Here is a 16446-nt window from a genome sequence, read left to right as displayed (position 1 = left end):
CTAGCCCCCTCCTCTCTCCCCCATCTCCTCCCCCCTAGCCCCCTCCTCTCTCCCTCCCCCATCTCCTCCCCCCTAGCCCCCTCCTCTCTCCCCCCTAGCCCCATCCTCTCTCACCACCTCAAACCCCATCTCCTCCCCCATAGCCACCCTCCTCTCTCCCCCCTAGCCCCCTCCTCTCTACCCCTAGCCCCTTCCTCTCTCCCCACCTCCTCCCCCATCTCCTCCCCCACCTCCTCCCCCATCTCCTCCCCCCTAGCCCCCTCCTCTCTCCCCACCGCTGGCTTGATGCTCAGGTGTCTGAAAGGATAACAAATCCCTCCCCATCTCCTCCCTCCCTGTCCTCCCCCCTGCCCTCTCCCCCTCTCTAGTCTGGGTGGGAGGTGACGGGTGCTCGATGTCAAGTAGAGAGGTCAGAGGTGAGAGGTGAGAGGCCAACCCAGGGCAGACCTGGTACTCAGCTCAGAGAGTTCAGAGAGGGGTAAGACTGGAGCCCTGGGGGGCAGACCTGGTACCCAGCTCAGAGAGTTCAGAGAGGGGTAAGACTGGAGCCCTGGGGGGCAGACCTGGTACTCAGCTCAGAGAGTTCAGAGAGGGGTAAGACTGGAGCCCTGGGGGGCAGACCTGGTACCCAGCTCAGAGAGTTCAGAGAGGGGTAAGACTGGAGCCCTGGGGGGCAGACCTGGTACTCAGCTCAGAGAGTTCAGAGAGGGGTAAGACTGGAGCCCTGGGGGGCAGACCTGGTACCCAGCTCAGAGAGTTCAGAGAGGGGTAAGACTGGAGCCCTGCGGGGCAGACCTGGTACCCAGCTCAGAGAGTTCAGAGAGGGGTAAGACTGGAGCCCTGGGGGGCAGACCTGGTACCCAGCTCAGAGAGTTCAGAGAGGGGTAAGACTGGAGCCCTGCGGGGCAGACCTGGTACCCAGCTCAGAGAGTTCAGAGAGGGGTAAGACTGGAGCCCTGGGGGGCAGACCTGGTACCCAGCTCAGAGAGTTCAGAGAGGGGTAAGACTGGAGCCCTGGGGGGCAGACCTGGTACCCAGCTCAGAGAGTTCAGAGAGGGGTAAGACTGGAGCCCTGCGGGGCAGACCTGGTACCCAGCTCAGAGAGTTCAGAGAGGGGTAAGACTGGAGCCCTGGGGGGCAGACCTGGTACCCAGCTCAGAGAGTTCAGAGAGGGGTAAGACTGGAGCCCTGGGGGGCAGACCTGGTACTCAGCTCAGAGAGTTCAGAGAGGGGTAAGACTGGAGCCCTGGGGGGCAGACCTGGTACCCAGCTCAGAGAGTTCAGAGAGGGGTAAGACTGGAGCCCTGGGGGGCAGACCTGGTACCCAGCTCAGAGAGTTCAGAGAGGGGTAAGACTGGAGCCCTGGGGGGCAGACCTGGTACTCAGCTCAGAGAGTTCAGAGAGGGGTAAGACTGGAGCCCTGGGGGGCAGACCTGGTACCCAGCTCAGAGAGTTCAGAGAGGGGTAAGACTGGAGCCCTGGGGGGCAGACCTGGTACTCAGCTCAGAGAGTTCAGAGAGGGGTAAGACTGGAGCCCTGGGGGGCAGACCTGGTACCCAGCTCAGAGAGTTCAGAGAGGGGTAAGACTGGAGCCCTGGGGGGCAGACCTGGTACCCAGCTCAGAGAGTTCAGAGAGGGGTAAGACTGGAGCCCTGGGGGGCAGACCTGGTACCCAGCTCAGAGAGTTCAGAGAGGGGTAAGACTGGAGCCCTGGGGGGCAGACCTGGTACCCAGCTCAGAGAGTTCAGAGAGGGGTAAGACTGGAGCCCTGGGGGGCAGACCTGGTACCCAGCTCAGAGAGTTCAGAGAGGGGTAAGACTGGAGCCCTGGGGGGCAGACCTGGTACCCAGCTCAGAGAGTTCAGAGAGGGGTAAGACTGGAGCCCTGGGGGGCAGACCTGGTACCCAGCTCAGAGAGTTCAGAGAGGGGTAAGACTGGAGCCCTGGGGGGCAGACCTGGTACCCAGCTCAGAGAGTTCAGAGAGGGGTAAGACTGGAGCCCTGGGGGGCAGACCTGGTACCCAGCTCAGAGAGTTCAGAGAGGGGTAAGACTGGAGCCCTGGGGGGCAGACCTGGTACCCAGCTCAGAGAGTTCATAGAGGGGTAAGACTGGAGCCCTGGGGGGCAGACCTGGTACCCAGCTCAGAGAGTTCAGAGAGGGGTAAGACTGGAGCCCTGGGGGGCAGACCTGGTACCCAGCTCAGAGAGTTCAGAGAGGGGTAAGACTGGAGCCCTGGGGGGCAGACCTGGTACCCAGCTCAGAGAGTTCAGAGAGGGGTAAGACTGGAGCCCTGGGGGGCAGACCTGGTACCCAGCTCAGAGAGTTCAGAGAGGGGTAAGACTGGAGCCCTGGGGGGCAGACCTGGTACCCAGCTCAGAGAGTTCAGAGAGGGGTAAGACTGGAGCCCTGGGGGGCAGACCTGGTACCCAGCTCAGAGAGTTCAGAGAGGGGTAAGACTGGAGCCCTGGGGGGCAGACCTGGTACCCAGCTCAGAGAGTTCAGAGAGGGGTAAGACTGGAGCCCTGGGGGGCAGACCTGGTACCCAGCTCAGAGAGTTCAGAGAGGGGTAAGACTGGAGCCCTGGGGGGCAGACCTGGTACCCAGCTCAGAGAGTTCAGAGAGGGGTAAGACTGGAGCCCTGGGGGGCAGACCTGGTACCCAGCTCAGAGAGTTCAGAGAGGGGTAAGACTGGAGCCCTGGGGGGCAGACCTGGTACCCAGCTCAGAGAGTTCAGAGAGGGGTAAGACTGGAGCCCTGGGGGGCAGACCTGGTACCCAGCTCAGAGAGTTCAGAGAGGGGTAAGACTGGAGCCCTGGGGGGCAGACCTGGTACCCAGCTCAGAGAGTTCAGAGACCTGGGTTCATATACTATTTGAAATACTAAACACAACACACTCTACTCCCCCACACAACACACTCTACTCCCCCACACAACACACTCTACTCCCCCACACAACACACTCTACTCCCCCACACAACACACTCTACTCCCCCACACAACACACTCTACTCCCCCACACAACACACTCTACTCCCCCACACAACACACTCTACTCCCCCACACAACACACTCTACTCCCCCACACAACACACTCTACTCCCCCACACAACACACTCTACTCCCCCACACAACACACTCTACTCCCCCACACAACACACTCTACTCCCCCACACAACACACTCTACTCCCCCACACAACACACTCTACTCCCCCACACAACACACTCTACTCCCCCACACAACACACTCTACTCCCCCACACAGCACACTCTACTCCCCCACACAACACACTCTACTCCCCCACACAACACACTCTACTCCCCCACACAACACACTCTACTCCCCCACACAACACACTCTACTCCCCCACACAACACACTCTACTCCCCCACACAACACACTCTACTCCCCCACACAACACACTCTACTCCCCCACACAACACACTCTACTCCCCCACACAACACACTCTACTCCCCCACACAACACACTCTACTCCCCCACACAACACACTCTACTCCCCCACACAACACACTCTACTCCCCCACACAACACACTCTACTCCCCCACACAACACACTCTACTCCCCCACACAACACACTCTACTCCCCCACACAACACACTCTACTCCCCCACACAACACACTCTACTCCCCCACACAACACACTCTACTCCCCCACACAACACACTCTACTCCCCCACACAACACACTCTACTCCCCCACACAACACACTCTACTCCCCCACACAACACACTCTACTCCCCCACACAACACACTCTACTCCCCCACACAACACACAACACACTCTACTCCCCCACACAACACACTCTACTCCCCCACACAACACACTCTACTCCCCCACACAACACACTCTACTCCCCCACACAACACACTCTACTCCCCCACACAACACACTCTACTCCCCCACACAACACACTCTACTCCCCCACACAGCACACTCTACTCCCCCACACAACACACTCTACTCCCCCACACAACACACTCTACTCCCCCACACAACACACTCTACTCCCCCACACAACACACTCTACTCCCCCACACAACACACTCTACTCCCCCACACAACACACTCTACTCCCCCACACAACACACTCTACTCCCCCACACAACACACTCTACTCCCCCACACAACACACTCTACTCCCCCACACAACACACTCTACTCCCCCACACAACACACTCTACTCCCCCACACAACACACTCTACTCCCCCACACAACACACTCTACTCCCCCACACAACACACTCTACTCCCCCACACAACACACTCTACTCCCCCACACAACACACTCTACTCCCCCACACAACACACTCTACTCCCCCACACAGCACACTCTACTCCCCCACACAACACACTCTACTCCCCCACACAACACACTCTACTCCCCCACACAACACACTCTACTCCCCCACACAACACACTCTACTCCCCCACACAACACACTCTACTCCCCCACACAACACACTCTACTCCCCCAATGAAGAAAACACTGTTCATATTTTGCCTAGGCTTTTAAAACCCCAGGGACAGCTGAGAACGCCTGGTCTGTGTGTGTGTGTGTGTTTTGGGGGGGGGGGGGGTCCTTTGACAGTCACAGCTTCGCCAGACTCTCTGTCAATCTCACACACACTCCTCACACTAACACACTCTTCTCACACACACACTAACACACTCCACTTACATACACACAACCACACACAATGATCCAGTCCCCGACTTCCCCAACGCCAGCTGTTCAGGCCTGTCTCTGCCTCTCCTACCCCCTTCTGCCCCCCCCCCCTAAACCCCTCTACCCCAGGCCAGGACCAGGCCCCCCCCCCCCTAAACCCCTCTACCCCAGGCCAGGACCAGCCCCCCCCCCCCCCCCTAAACCCCTCTACCCCAGGCCAGGACCAGGCCCCCCCCCCCCCCCCTAAACCCCTCTACCCCAGGCCAGGACCAGGGGCTTAGGATTATCCAGACAATACACAGAGGATACATCTCTGCCCTGCTCCACCCTGCCTAACCCCAACCTGCCCTGCTCCACCCTGCCTAACCCAACCTGCCCTGCTCCACCCTGCCTAACCCCAACCTGCCCTGCTCCACTCTGCCTAACCCCAACCTGCCCTGCTCCCCCCTGCCTAACCCCAACCTGCCCTGCTCCACCCTGCCTAACCCCAACCTGCCCTGCTCCACCCTGCCTAACCCCAACCTGCCCTGCTCCACCCTGCCTAACCCCAACCCTGCCCTGCCCCGGGTGTACTCTGCCTCAGCCAACCCTGCTCTGCCCCGGTGTACTCTGCCTCAGCCAACCCTGCCCTGCCCCGGGTGTACTCTGCCTCAGCCAACTCTGCCCTGCCCCGGGTGTACTCTGCCTCAGCCAACCCTGCCCTGCCCCGGGTGTACTCTGCCTCAGCCAACCCTGCCCTGTCCTGGGTGTACTCTGCCTCAGCCAACTCTGCCCTGCCCCGGGTGTACTCTGCCTCAGCCAACCCTGCCCTGTCCTGGGTGTACTCTGCCTCAGCCAACTCTGCCCTGCCCCGGGTGTACTCTGCCTCAGCCAACCCTGCCCTGTCCTGGGTGTACTCTGCCTCAGCCAACCCTGCCCTGTCCTGGGTGTACTCTACCTCAGCCAACCCTGCCCTGTCCTGGGTGTACTCTGCCTCAGCCAACCCTGCCCTGTCCTGGGTGTACTCTGCCTCAGCCAACCCTGCCCTGTCCTGGGTGTACTCTACCTCAGCCAACTCTGCCCTGCCCCGGGTGTACTCTGCCTCAGCCAACCCTGCCCTGTCCTGGGTGTACTCTGCCTCAACAAGCCTACTAGTCAACTCCAGCCACAGACCAGTCTTGCTCTGCTGAACCCAGCCAACCTTAACAAGCACTGTCAAGCCTACCAGTCAACCCCCGTCCTGTCTCTGCCTTGCCCTACCTTTCCCTAAACTGGCCCTGTGAGCAATCGGTGTGGACAGACAGACATGCCTGGGCTGGGCATTTAGGAGCCATGGGAGCTGTGGCACCTCTTCTACAGCTGTCTCTCTCTCTATCCTGTCAATGTCTCATTCAGTCTGTTTCCTTCACTGTCTCTGCTCCCCCTCTCTCTCTCACTGTGTCTCTGTCTGTCTCTCTCTCATTGTGTCTCTGTCTCCGTCCTTGTCACTCACTCACTCACTCACTCACTCACTCACTCACTCACTCACTCACTCACTCTGTGTTTTGTCAAATATGTGTGAGTGTGTGTTTGTGTGTGTGTGCATGCATGAATGTGCCTATGCCTGTGCACATGTGTGTCTCTGCTCAGCTCTAGAGGAGCATCAGTGTGTGTGTCTCAGCTCTAGAGGAGCATCAGTGTGTGTGTCTCTGCTCTAGAGGAGCATCAGTGTGTGTGTCTCAGCTCTAGAGGAGCATCAGTGTGTCTCTGCTCAGCTCTAGAGGAGCATCAGTGTGTGTGTCTCTGCTCTAGAGGAGCATCAGTGTGTGTGTATCTGCTCTAGAGGAGCATCAGTGTGTGTGTCTCAGCTCTAGAGGAGCATCAGTGTGTCTCTGCTCAGCTCTAGAGGAGCATCAGTGTGTGTGTCTCAGCTCTAGAGGAGCATCAGTGTGTGTGTCTCAGCTCTAGAGGAGCATCAGTGTGTCTCTGCTCAGCTCTAGAGGAGCATCAGTGTGTGTGTCTCTGCTCTAGAGGAGCATCAGTGTGTGTGTCTCAGCTCTAGAGGAGCATCAGAGTGTGTGTCTCAGCTCTAGAGGAGCATCAGTGTGTGTGTCTCTGCTCAGCTCTAGAGGAGCATCAGTGTGTGTGTCTCTGCTCAGCTCTAGAGGAGCATCAGTGTGTGTGTCTCTGCTCAGCTCTAGAGGAGCATCAGTGTGTGTGTCTCAGCTCTAGAGGAGCATCAGTGTGTGTGTCTCAGCTCTAGAGGAGCATCAGTGTGTGTGTCTCAGCTCTAGAGGAGCATCAGTGTGTGTGTCTCAGCTCTAGAGGAGCATCAGTGTGTGTGTCTCTGCTCAGCTCTAGAGGAGCATCAGTGTGTGTCTCTGCTCAGCTCTAGAGGAGCATCAGTGTGTGTGTCTCTGCTCAGCTATAGAGGAGCATCAGTGTGTGTGTCTCTGCTCTGCTCTAGAGGAGCATCAGTGTGTCTCAGCTCTAGAGGAGCATCAGTGTGTGTGTCTCTGCTCAGCTCTAGAGGAGCATCAGTGTGTGTGTCTCAGCTCTAGAGGAGCATCAGTGTGTGTGTCTCTGCTCAGCTCTAGAGGAGCATCAGTGTGTGTGTCTCTGCTCAGTGTGTGTGTCTCTGCTCAGCTCTAGAGGAGCATCAGTGTGTGTGTCTCTGCTCAGTGTGTGTGTCTCTGCTCAGCTCTAGAGGAGCATCAGTGTGTCTCTGCTCTAGAGGAGCATCAGTGTGTGTGTCTCTGCTCAGCTCTAGAGGAGCATCAGTGTGTCTCAGCTCTAGAGGAGCATCAGTGTGTCTCAGCTCTAGAGGAGCATCAGTGTGTGTGTCTCAGCTCTAGAGGAGCATCAGTGTGTGTGTCTCAGCTCTAGAGGAGCATCAGTGTGTGTGTCTCAGCTCTAGAGGAGCATCAGTGTGTGTGTCTCAGCTCTAGAGGAGCATCAGTGTGTGTGTCTCTGCTCAGCTCTAGAGGAGCATCAGTGTGTGTCTCTGCTCAGCTCTAGAGGAGCATCAGTGTGTGTGTCTCTGCTCAGCTCTAGAGGAGCATCAGTGTGTGTGTCTCTGCTCTGCTCTAGAGGAGCATCAGTGTGTCTCAGCTCTAGAGGAGCATCAGTGTGTGTGTCTCTGCTCAGCTCTAGAGGAGCATCAGTGTGTGTGTCTCAGCTCTAGAGGAGCCTCAGTGTGTGTGTCTCTGCTCAGCTCTAGAGGAGCATCAGTGTGTGTGTCTCTGCTCAGTGTGTGTGTCTCTGCTCAGCTCTAGAGGAGCATCAGTGTGTGTGTCTCTGCTCAGTGTGTGTGTCTCTGCTCAGCTCTAGAGGAGCATCAGTGTGTCTCTGCTCTAGAGGAGCATCAGTGTGTGTGTCTCTGCTCAGCTCTAGAGGAGCATCAGTGTGTCTCAGCTCTAGAGGAGCATCAGTGTGTCTCAGCTCTAGAGGAGCATCAGTGTGTGTGTCTCAGCTCTAGAGGAGCATCAGTGTGTCTCAGCTCTAGAGGAGCATCAGTGTGTGTGTCTCTGCTCAGCTCTAGAGGAGCATCAGTGTGTGTGTCTCAGCTCTAGAGGAGCATCAGTGTGTGTGTCTCTGCTCAGCTCTAGAGGAGCATCAGTGTGTGTGTCTCTGCTCAGTGTGTGTGTCTCTGCTCAGCTCTAGAGGAGCATCAGTGTGTGTGTCTCTGCTCAGTGTGTGTGTCTCTGCTCAGCTCTAGAGGAGCATCAGTGTGTGTGTCTCTGCTCAGTGTGTGTGTCTCTGCTCAGCTCTAGAGGAGCATCAGTGTGTCTCTGCTCTAGAGGAGCATCAGTGTGTGTGTCTCTGCTCAGCTCTAGAGGAGCATCAGTGTGTCTCAGCTCTAGAGGAGCATCAGTGTGTCTCAGCTCTAGAGGAGCATCAGTGTGTGTGTCTCAGCTCTAGAGGAGCATCAGTGTGTGTGTCTCAGCTCTAGAGGAGCATCAGTGTGTGTGTCTCAGCTCTAGAGGAGCATCAGTGTGTGTGTCTCAGCTCTAGAGGAGCATCAGTGTGTGTGTCTCTGCTCAGCTCTAGAGGAGCATCAGTGTGTGTCTCTGCTCAGCTCTAGAGGAGCATCAGTGTGTGTGTCTCTGCTCAGCTCTAGAGGAGCATCAGTGTGTGTGTCTCTGCTCTGCTCTAGAGGAGCATCAGTGTGTCTCAGCTCTAGAGGAGCATCAGTGTGTGTGTCTCTGCTCAGCTCTAGAGGAGCATCAGTGTGTGTGTCTCAGCTCTAGAGGAGCATCAGTGTGTGTGTCTCTGCTCAGCTCTAGAGGAGCATCAGTGTGTGTGTCTCTGCTCAGTGTGTGTGTCTCTGCTCAGCTCTAGAGGAGCATCAGTGTGTGTGTCTCTGCTCAGTGTGTGTGTCTCTGCTCAGCTCTAGAGGAGCATCAGTGTGTCTCTGCTCTAGAGGAGCATCAGTGTGTGTGTCTCTGCTCAGCTCTAGAGGAGCATCAGTGTGTCTCAGCTCTAGAGGAGCATCAGTGTGTCTCAGCTCTAGAGGAGCATCAGTGTGTGTGTCTCAGCTCTAGAGGAGCATCAGTGTGTCTCAGCTCTAGAGGAGCATCAGTGTGTGTGTCTCTGCTCAGCTCTAGAGGAGCATCAGTGTGTGTGTCTCAGCTCTAGAGGAGCATCAGTGTGTGTGTCTCTGCTCAGCTCTAGAGGAGCATCAGTGTGTGTGTCTCTGCTCAGTGTGTGTGTCTCTGCTCAGCTCTAGAGGAGCATCAGTGTGTGTGTCTCAGCTCTAGAGGAGCATCAGTGTGTGTGTCTCAGCTCTAGAGGAGCATCAGTGTGTGTGTCTCTGCTCAGCTCTAGAGGAGCATCAGTGTGTGTCTCTGCTCAGCTGTGTGTGTGTGTCTCTGCTCAGCTCTAGAGGAGCATCAGTGTGTGTGTCTCTGCTCAGCTCAGTGTGTCTCAGCTCTAGAGGAGCATCAGTGTGTGTGTCTCTGCTCAGCTCTAGAGGAGCATCAGTGTGTGTGTCTCAGCTCTAGAGGAGCATCAGTGTGTGTGTCTCTGCTCAGCTCTAGAGGAGCATCAGTGTGTGTGTCTCTGCTCAGCTCTAGAGGAGCATCAGTGTGTGTGTCTCTGCTCAGCTCTAGAGGAGCATCAGTGTGTCTCTGCTCTAGAGGAGCATCAGTGTGTGTGTCTCTGCTCAGCTCTAGAGGAGCATCAGTGTGTGCTCTAGAGGAGCATCTCTGCTCTAGAGGAGCATCAGTGTGTGTGTCTCTGCTCAGCTCTAGAGGAGCATCAGTGTGTGTGTCTCAGCTCTAGAGGAGCATCAGTGTGTGTGTCTCTGCTCAGCTCTAGAGGAGCATCAGTGTGTGTGTCTCAGCTCTCATCAGTGTGTGTGTCTCTGCTCAGCTCTAGAGGAGCATCAGTGTGTGTGTCTCTGCTCAGTGTGTGTGTCAGCTCTAGAGGAGCATCAGTGTGTGTGTCTCTGCTCAGTGTGTGTGTCTCTGCTCAGCTCTAGAGGAGCATCAGTGTGTCTCTGCTCTAGAGGAGCATCAGTGTGTGTGTCTCTGCTCAGCTCTAGAGGAGCATCAGTGTGTGTGAGGAGCATCAGTGTGTCTCAGCTCTAGAGGAGCATCAGTGTGTGTGTCTCAGCTCTAGAGGAGCATCAGTGTGTGTGTCTCAGCTCTAGAGGAGCATCAGTGTGTGTGTCTCAGCTCTAGAGGAGCATCAGTGTGTGTGTCTCAGCTCTAGAGGAGCATCAGTGTGTGTGTCTCTGCTCAGCTCTAGAGGAGCATCAGTGTGTGTCTCTGCTCAGCTCTAGAGGAGCATCAGTGTGTGTGTCTCTGCTCAGCTCTAGAGGAGCATCAGTGTGTATGTCTCTGCTCTGCTCTAGAGGAGCATCAGTGTGTCTCAGCTCTAGAGGAGCATCAGTGTGTGTGTCTCTGCTCAGCTCTAGAGGAGCATCAGTGTGTGTGTCTCAGCTCTAGAGGAGCATCAGTGTGTGTGTCTCTGCTCAGCTCTAGAGGAGCATCAGTGTGTGTGTCTCTGCTCAGTGTGTGTGTCTCTGCTCAGCTCTAGAGGAGCATCAGTGTGTGTGTCTCTGCTCAGTGTGTGTGTCTCTGCTCAGCTCTAGAGGAGCATCAGTGTGTCTCTGCTCTAGAGGAGCATCAGTGTGTGTGTCTCTGCTCAGCTCTAGAGGAGCATCAGTGTGTCTCAGCTCTAGAGGAGCATCAGTGTGTCTCAGCTCTAGAGGAGCATCAGTGTGTGTGTCTCAGCTCTAGAGGAGCATCAGTGTGTCTCAGCTCTAGAGGAGCATCAGTGTGTGTGTCTCTGCTCAGCTCTAGAGGAGCATCAGTGTGTGTGTCTCAGCTCTAGAGGAGCATCAGTGTGTGTGTCTCTGCTCAGCTCTAGAGGAGCATCAGTGTGTGTGTCTCTGCTCTGCTCTAGAGGAGCATCAGTGTGTCTCAGCTCTAGAGGAGCATCAGTGTGTGTGTCTCTGCTCAGCTCTAGAGGAGCATCAGTGTGTGTGTCTCAGCTCTAGAGGAGCATCAGTGTGTGTCTCTGCTCAGCTCTAGAGGAGCATCAGTGTGTGTGTCTCTGCTCAGCTCTAGAGGAGCATCAGTGTGTGTGTCTCTGCTCTGCTCTAGAGGAGCATCAGTGTGTGTGTCTCAGCTCTAGAGGAGCATCAGTGTGTGTGTCTCTGCTCAGCTCTAGAGGAGCATCAGTGTGTGTGTCTCAGCTCTAGAGGAGCATCAGTGTGTGTGTCTCTGCTCAGCTCTAGAGGAGCATCAGTGTGTGTGTCTCTGCTCAGTGTGTGTGTCTCTGCTCAGCTCTAGAGGAGCATCAGTGTGTGTGTCTCTGCTCAGTGTGTGTGTCTCTGCTCAGCTCTAGAGGAGCATCAGTGTGTCTCTGCTCTAGAGGAGCATCAGTGTGTGTGTCTCTGCTCAGCTCTAGAGGAGCATCAGTGTGTCTCAGCTCTAGAGGAGCATCAGTGTGTCTCAGCTCTAGAGGAGCATCAGTGTGTGTGTCTCAGCTCTAGAGGAGCATCAGTGTGTCTCAGCTCTAGAGGAGCATCAGTGTGTGTGTCTCTGCTCAGCTCTAGAGGAGCATCAGTGTGTGTGTCTCAGCTCTAGAGGAGCATCAGTGTGTGTGTCTCTGCTCAGCTCTAGAGGAGCATCAGTGTGTGTGTCTCAGCTCTAGAGGAGCATCAGTGTGTGTGTCTCTGCTCAGCTCTAGAGGAGCATCAGTGTGTGTGTCTCTGCTCAGTGTGTGTGTCTCTGCTCAGCTCTAGAGGAGCATCAGTGTGTGTGTCTCTGCTCAGTGTGTGTGTGTCTCTGCTCAGCTCTAGAGGAGCATCAGTGTGTCTCTGCTCTAGAGGAGCATCAGTGTGTGTGTCTCTGCTCAGCTCTAGAGGAGCATCAGTGTGTCTCAGCTCTAGAGGAGCATCAGTGTGTCTCAGCTCTAGAGGAGCATCAGTGTGTGTGTCTCAGCTCTAGAGGAGCATCAGTGTGTGTGTCTCAGCTCTAGAGGAGCATCAGTGTGTGTGTCTCAGCTCTAGAGGAGCATCAGTGTGTGTGTCTCTGCTCAGCTCTAGAGGAGCATCAGTGTGTGTCTCTGCTCAGCTCTAGAGGAGCATCAGTGTGTGTGTCTCTGCTCAGCTCTAGAGGAGCATCAGTGTGTGTGTCTCTGCTCTGCTCTAGAGGAGCATCAGTGTGTCTCAGCTCTAGAGGAGCATCAGTGTGTGTGTCTCTGCTCAGCTCTAGAGGAGCATCAGTGTGTGTGTCTCAGCTCTAGAGGAGCATCAGTGTGTGTGTCTCTGCTCAGCTCTAGAGGAGCATCAGTGTGTGTGTCTCTGCTCAGTGTGTGTGTCTCTGCTCAGCTCTAGAGGAGCATCAGTGTGTGTGTCTCTGCTCAGTGTGTGTGTCTCTGCTCAGCTCTAGAGGAGCATCAGTGTGTCTCTGCTCTAGAGGAGCATCAGTGTGTGTGTCTCTGCTCAGCTCTAGAGGAGCATCAGTGTGTCTCAGCTCTAGAGGAGCATCAGTGTGTCTCAGCTCTAGAGGAGCATCAGTGTGTGTGTCTCAGCTCTAGAGGAGCATCAGTGTGTCTCAGCTCTAGAGGAGCATCAGTGTGTGTGTCTCTGCTCAGCTCTAGAGGAGCATCAGTGTGTGTGTCTCAGCTCTAGAGGAGCATCAGTGTGTGTGTCTCTGCTCAGCTCTAGAGGAGCATCAGTGTGTGTGTCTCTGCTCTGCTCTAGAGGAGCATCAGTGTGTCTCAGCTCTAGAGGAGCATCAGTGTGTGTGTCTCTGCTCAGCTCTAGAGGAGCATCAGTGTGTGTGTCTCAGCTCTAGAGGAGCATCAGTGTGTGTCTCTGATCAGCTCTAGAGGAGCATCAGTGTGTGTGTCTCTGCTCAGCTCTAGAGGAGCATCAGTGTGTGTGTCTCTGCTCAGCTCTAGAGGAGCATCAGTGTGTGTGTCTCTGCTCAGCTCTAGAGGAGCATCAGTGTGTGTGTCTCTGCTCAGCTCTAGAGGAGCATCAGTGTGTGTGTCTCTGCTCAGCTCTAGAGGAGCATCAGTGTGTGTGTCTCTGCTCAGCTCTAGAGGAGCATCAGTGTGTGTCTCTGCTCTGCTCTAGAGGAGCATCAGTGTGTCTCCAGACAGGCTGCTTTGGCTGCAGTTCAAAACAAGGTGCCGCTGCCACGTCCATCCCATGGGATTAACACACACACACACACACACACACACACACACACACACACACACACACACACACACACACACACACACACACACACACACACACACACACACACACACACACACACACACACACACACACACACACACACACACACACACACACACACACACACACACACACACACACACCAGGCCGGTCCTATGGGAGTAACTGTGGGACATCGAGAAGGACAGCAGGGCAGAAACAACAGGAACAAAACTACACAAAGAAAGGATCATAACCAGCTATCCACCGTGTCCCCTGACAACTTCTCCCCCTCTACCTCCCCCTGACAACCCCTCTACCTCCCCCTGACAACCCCTCTACCTCTACCTCCCCCTGACAACCCCTCTACCTCCCCCTGACAACCCCTCTACCTCTACCTCCCCCTGACAACCCCTCCCCCTCTACCACCCCCTGACAACCCCTCCCCCTCTACCTCCCCTTGACAACCCCTCTACCTCTACCTCTACCTCCCCCTGACAACTCCTCTACCTCTACCTCCCCCTGACAACTCCTCCCCCTCTACCTCCCCCTGACAACCCCTCTACCTCTACCTCCCCCTGACAACCCCTCTACCTCTACCTCCCCCTGACAACCCCTCCCCCTCTACCTCCCCTTGACAACCCCTCTACCTCTACCTCCCCTTGACAACCCCTCTACCTCTACCTCCCCCTGACAACCCCTCCCCCTCTACCTCCCCTTGACAACCCCTCTACCTCTACCTCTACCTCCCCCTGACAACTCCTCTACCTCTACCTCCCCCTGACAACTCCTCCCCCTCTACCTCCCCCTGACAACCCCTCTACCTCTACCTCTACCTCCCCCTGACAACTCATCCCCCTCTACCTCTACTTCCCCCTGACAACTCCTCCCCTCTACCTCCCCCTGACAACCCCTCTACCTCTACCTCCCCCTGACAACTCCTCTACCTCTACCTCTACCTCCCCCTGACAACTCCTCTACCTCTACCTCCCCCTGACAACTCCTCTACCTCTACTCTACCTCTACCTCCCCCTGACAACCCCCCCTCTACCTCTACCTCCCCCTGACAACTCCTCTACCTCTACCTCCCCCTGACAACTCCTCTACCTCTACCTCCCCCTGACAACTCCTCCCCCTCTACCTCCCCCTGACAACCCCTCTACCTCTACCTCCCCCTGACAACTCATCCCCCTCTACCTCTACCTCCCCCTGACAACTCCTCTACCTCTACCTCCCCCTGACAACTCCTCTACCTCTACCTCCCCCTGACAACTCCTCTACCTCTACCTCCCCCTGACAACTCCTCTACCTCTACCTCCCCCTGACAACCCCTCTACCTCTACCTCCCCCTGACAACTCCTCTACCTCTACCTCCCCTGACAACTCATCCCCATCTACCTCTACCTCCCCCTGACAACTCCTCCCCCTCTACCTCTACCTCCCCCTGACAACTCCTCCCCCTCTACCTCTACCTCCCCCTGACAACTCCTCCCCTCTACCTCCCCTTGACAACTCCTCCCCTCTTGTCCCCCTGTTTCCCTTGTCTCCCTGTTGCCCTGTCCCCCTCGTCCCCCTTGTCTCCCTGTCCCCCTGCCCCCCTCGTCTCCCTGTTTCCCTTGTCCCCCTGCCCCCTCTCCTGGCTCTCTCTCTCCTTCCCTCCTTCCTTCCTTACCTCCCAATCACCTGGCATGGCCCTGTGGGCAGCTGGCCAGAGCAAAGGAGGGATGGAGGGATGGAGGCATGGGAGGAGGGGGGCTGAGGGAGGAGGTGGATTGCGAGCTCTGATGCCTTCTTTCATCCTCGCAGCAGAAATAATCACCAAAGCCTACTAGCTGCCAGCCAGCCAGCCAGGAGAGGAGAGAGAGAGGGAGAGAGAGAGAGAGAGGGAGAGAAAGGAAAAGAGACAGAGAGAGAGAGAGAGAGAGAGAGAGAGAGAGAGAGAGAGTTAGAGAGAGAGAGAGAGAGAGAGAGAGAGAGAGAGAGTTAGAGTTAGAGTTAGAGTTAGAGTTAGAGAGAGAGAGAGAGAGAGAGAGGGAGAGGGAGAGAAAGAGACAGTTAGAGAGAGAGAGAGAAAGAAAGAGAGAGCGAGAGAGAGAGGCTGTCTGCCTAGGGGGAATCTGGCACAGTCCCAAGCGCTGCTCTGCTCCCTACAGGAGCTCAACCTAGATCAAAGTCACACACCGCTTTCCTGCCCTCCTTCCCCCCTTCCTCCCTCCATTTCCACCCTCTTTTCTTTTGGAGAGGAAAGAGACTGATTAGAGGTGGTATTTAAAAGAAAGACAGACAGTGTTGCTTGTTAGGAAAATAAAAAGTAATCAGGTGAGTTCTGTCAATCGGCTTTTTCATTTGATGATCGTCATCAATGTTGTTGTTGTTGTTGTTGTCGTGGTGATTTCAAACACCTGCGTTTTTCTACCTACTTCGCTTGCCAGCCACCTTCGTTCTTGAACAATCGTCACCATGACTACCTGGCATCCAATCAGATGTTTGTGTCACAGCACAGGTCAGAGAGCCGCTTCTCAAAGCCATGGACAACTGTCTCTCTCAGAGCTGGCTGACCTGCTCTCTGGCTGGCTGGCTGGCTAGAGTAACAGAGAGGCTGGCTGGAGTAACAGAGAGGCTGGCTGACTGGAGTAACAGAGAGGCTGACTGGAGTAACAGAGAGGCTGACTGGAGTAACAGGGAGGCTGACTGGAGTAACAGAGAGGCTGACTGGAGTAACAGAGAGATTGGCTGGCTGGAGTAACAGAGAGGCTGACTGACTGACTGGAGTAACAGAGAGGCTGTCTGGAGTAACAGAGAGGCTGGCTGGCTGGAGTAACAGAGAGTCTGGCTGGAGTAACAGAGAGGCTGGCTGGAGTAACAGAGAGGCTGGCTGGAGAAACAGAGAGGCTGGCTGGCTGGAGTAACAGAGAGGCTTACTGGAGTAACAGAGAGGCTGGCTGACTGACTGGAGTAACAGAGAGAGAGGCTGTCTGGAGTAACAGAGAGGCTGACTGAAGTAACAGAGAGGCTGGCTGGCTGGAGTAACAGAGAGTCTGGCTGGAGTAACAGAGAGGCTGGCTGGAGTAACAGAGAGGCTGGCTGGAGTAACATAGAGGCTGGCTGGAGTA

At 55.7% G+C, this 16446-nt stretch overlaps 1 protein-coding gene across 1 annotated transcript in view; it reads left to right on the top strand.

The window, feature by feature from the left end:
- Positions 1-394: 394 nt before the first annotated feature.
- The window catches only part of LOC139394452 (uncharacterized), a 96306-nt gene continuing 80254 nt past the window's right edge, over positions 395-16446 (top strand). Inside the window, exons 1-2 of the mRNA XM_071142521.1 lie at positions 395-416; positions 5308-5795. Coding sequence (XP_070998622.1) covers positions 395-416; positions 5308-5795 — 510 coding nt within the window. The remainder of the gene's footprint in view (positions 417-5307; positions 5796-16446) is intronic.

This window comes from Oncorhynchus clarkii, unplaced genomic scaffold, assembly GCF_045791955.1.
Source record: "Oncorhynchus clarkii lewisi isolate Uvic-CL-2024 unplaced genomic scaffold, UVic_Ocla_1.0 unplaced_contig_1317_pilon_pilon, whole genome shotgun sequence".
Lineage (NCBI taxonomy): Eukaryota > Metazoa > Chordata > Actinopteri > Salmoniformes > Salmonidae > Oncorhynchus > Oncorhynchus clarkii.
Note: the sequence above shows the minus strand (reverse complement) of the source record. Positions and strands in the feature narration are given on the sequence as shown.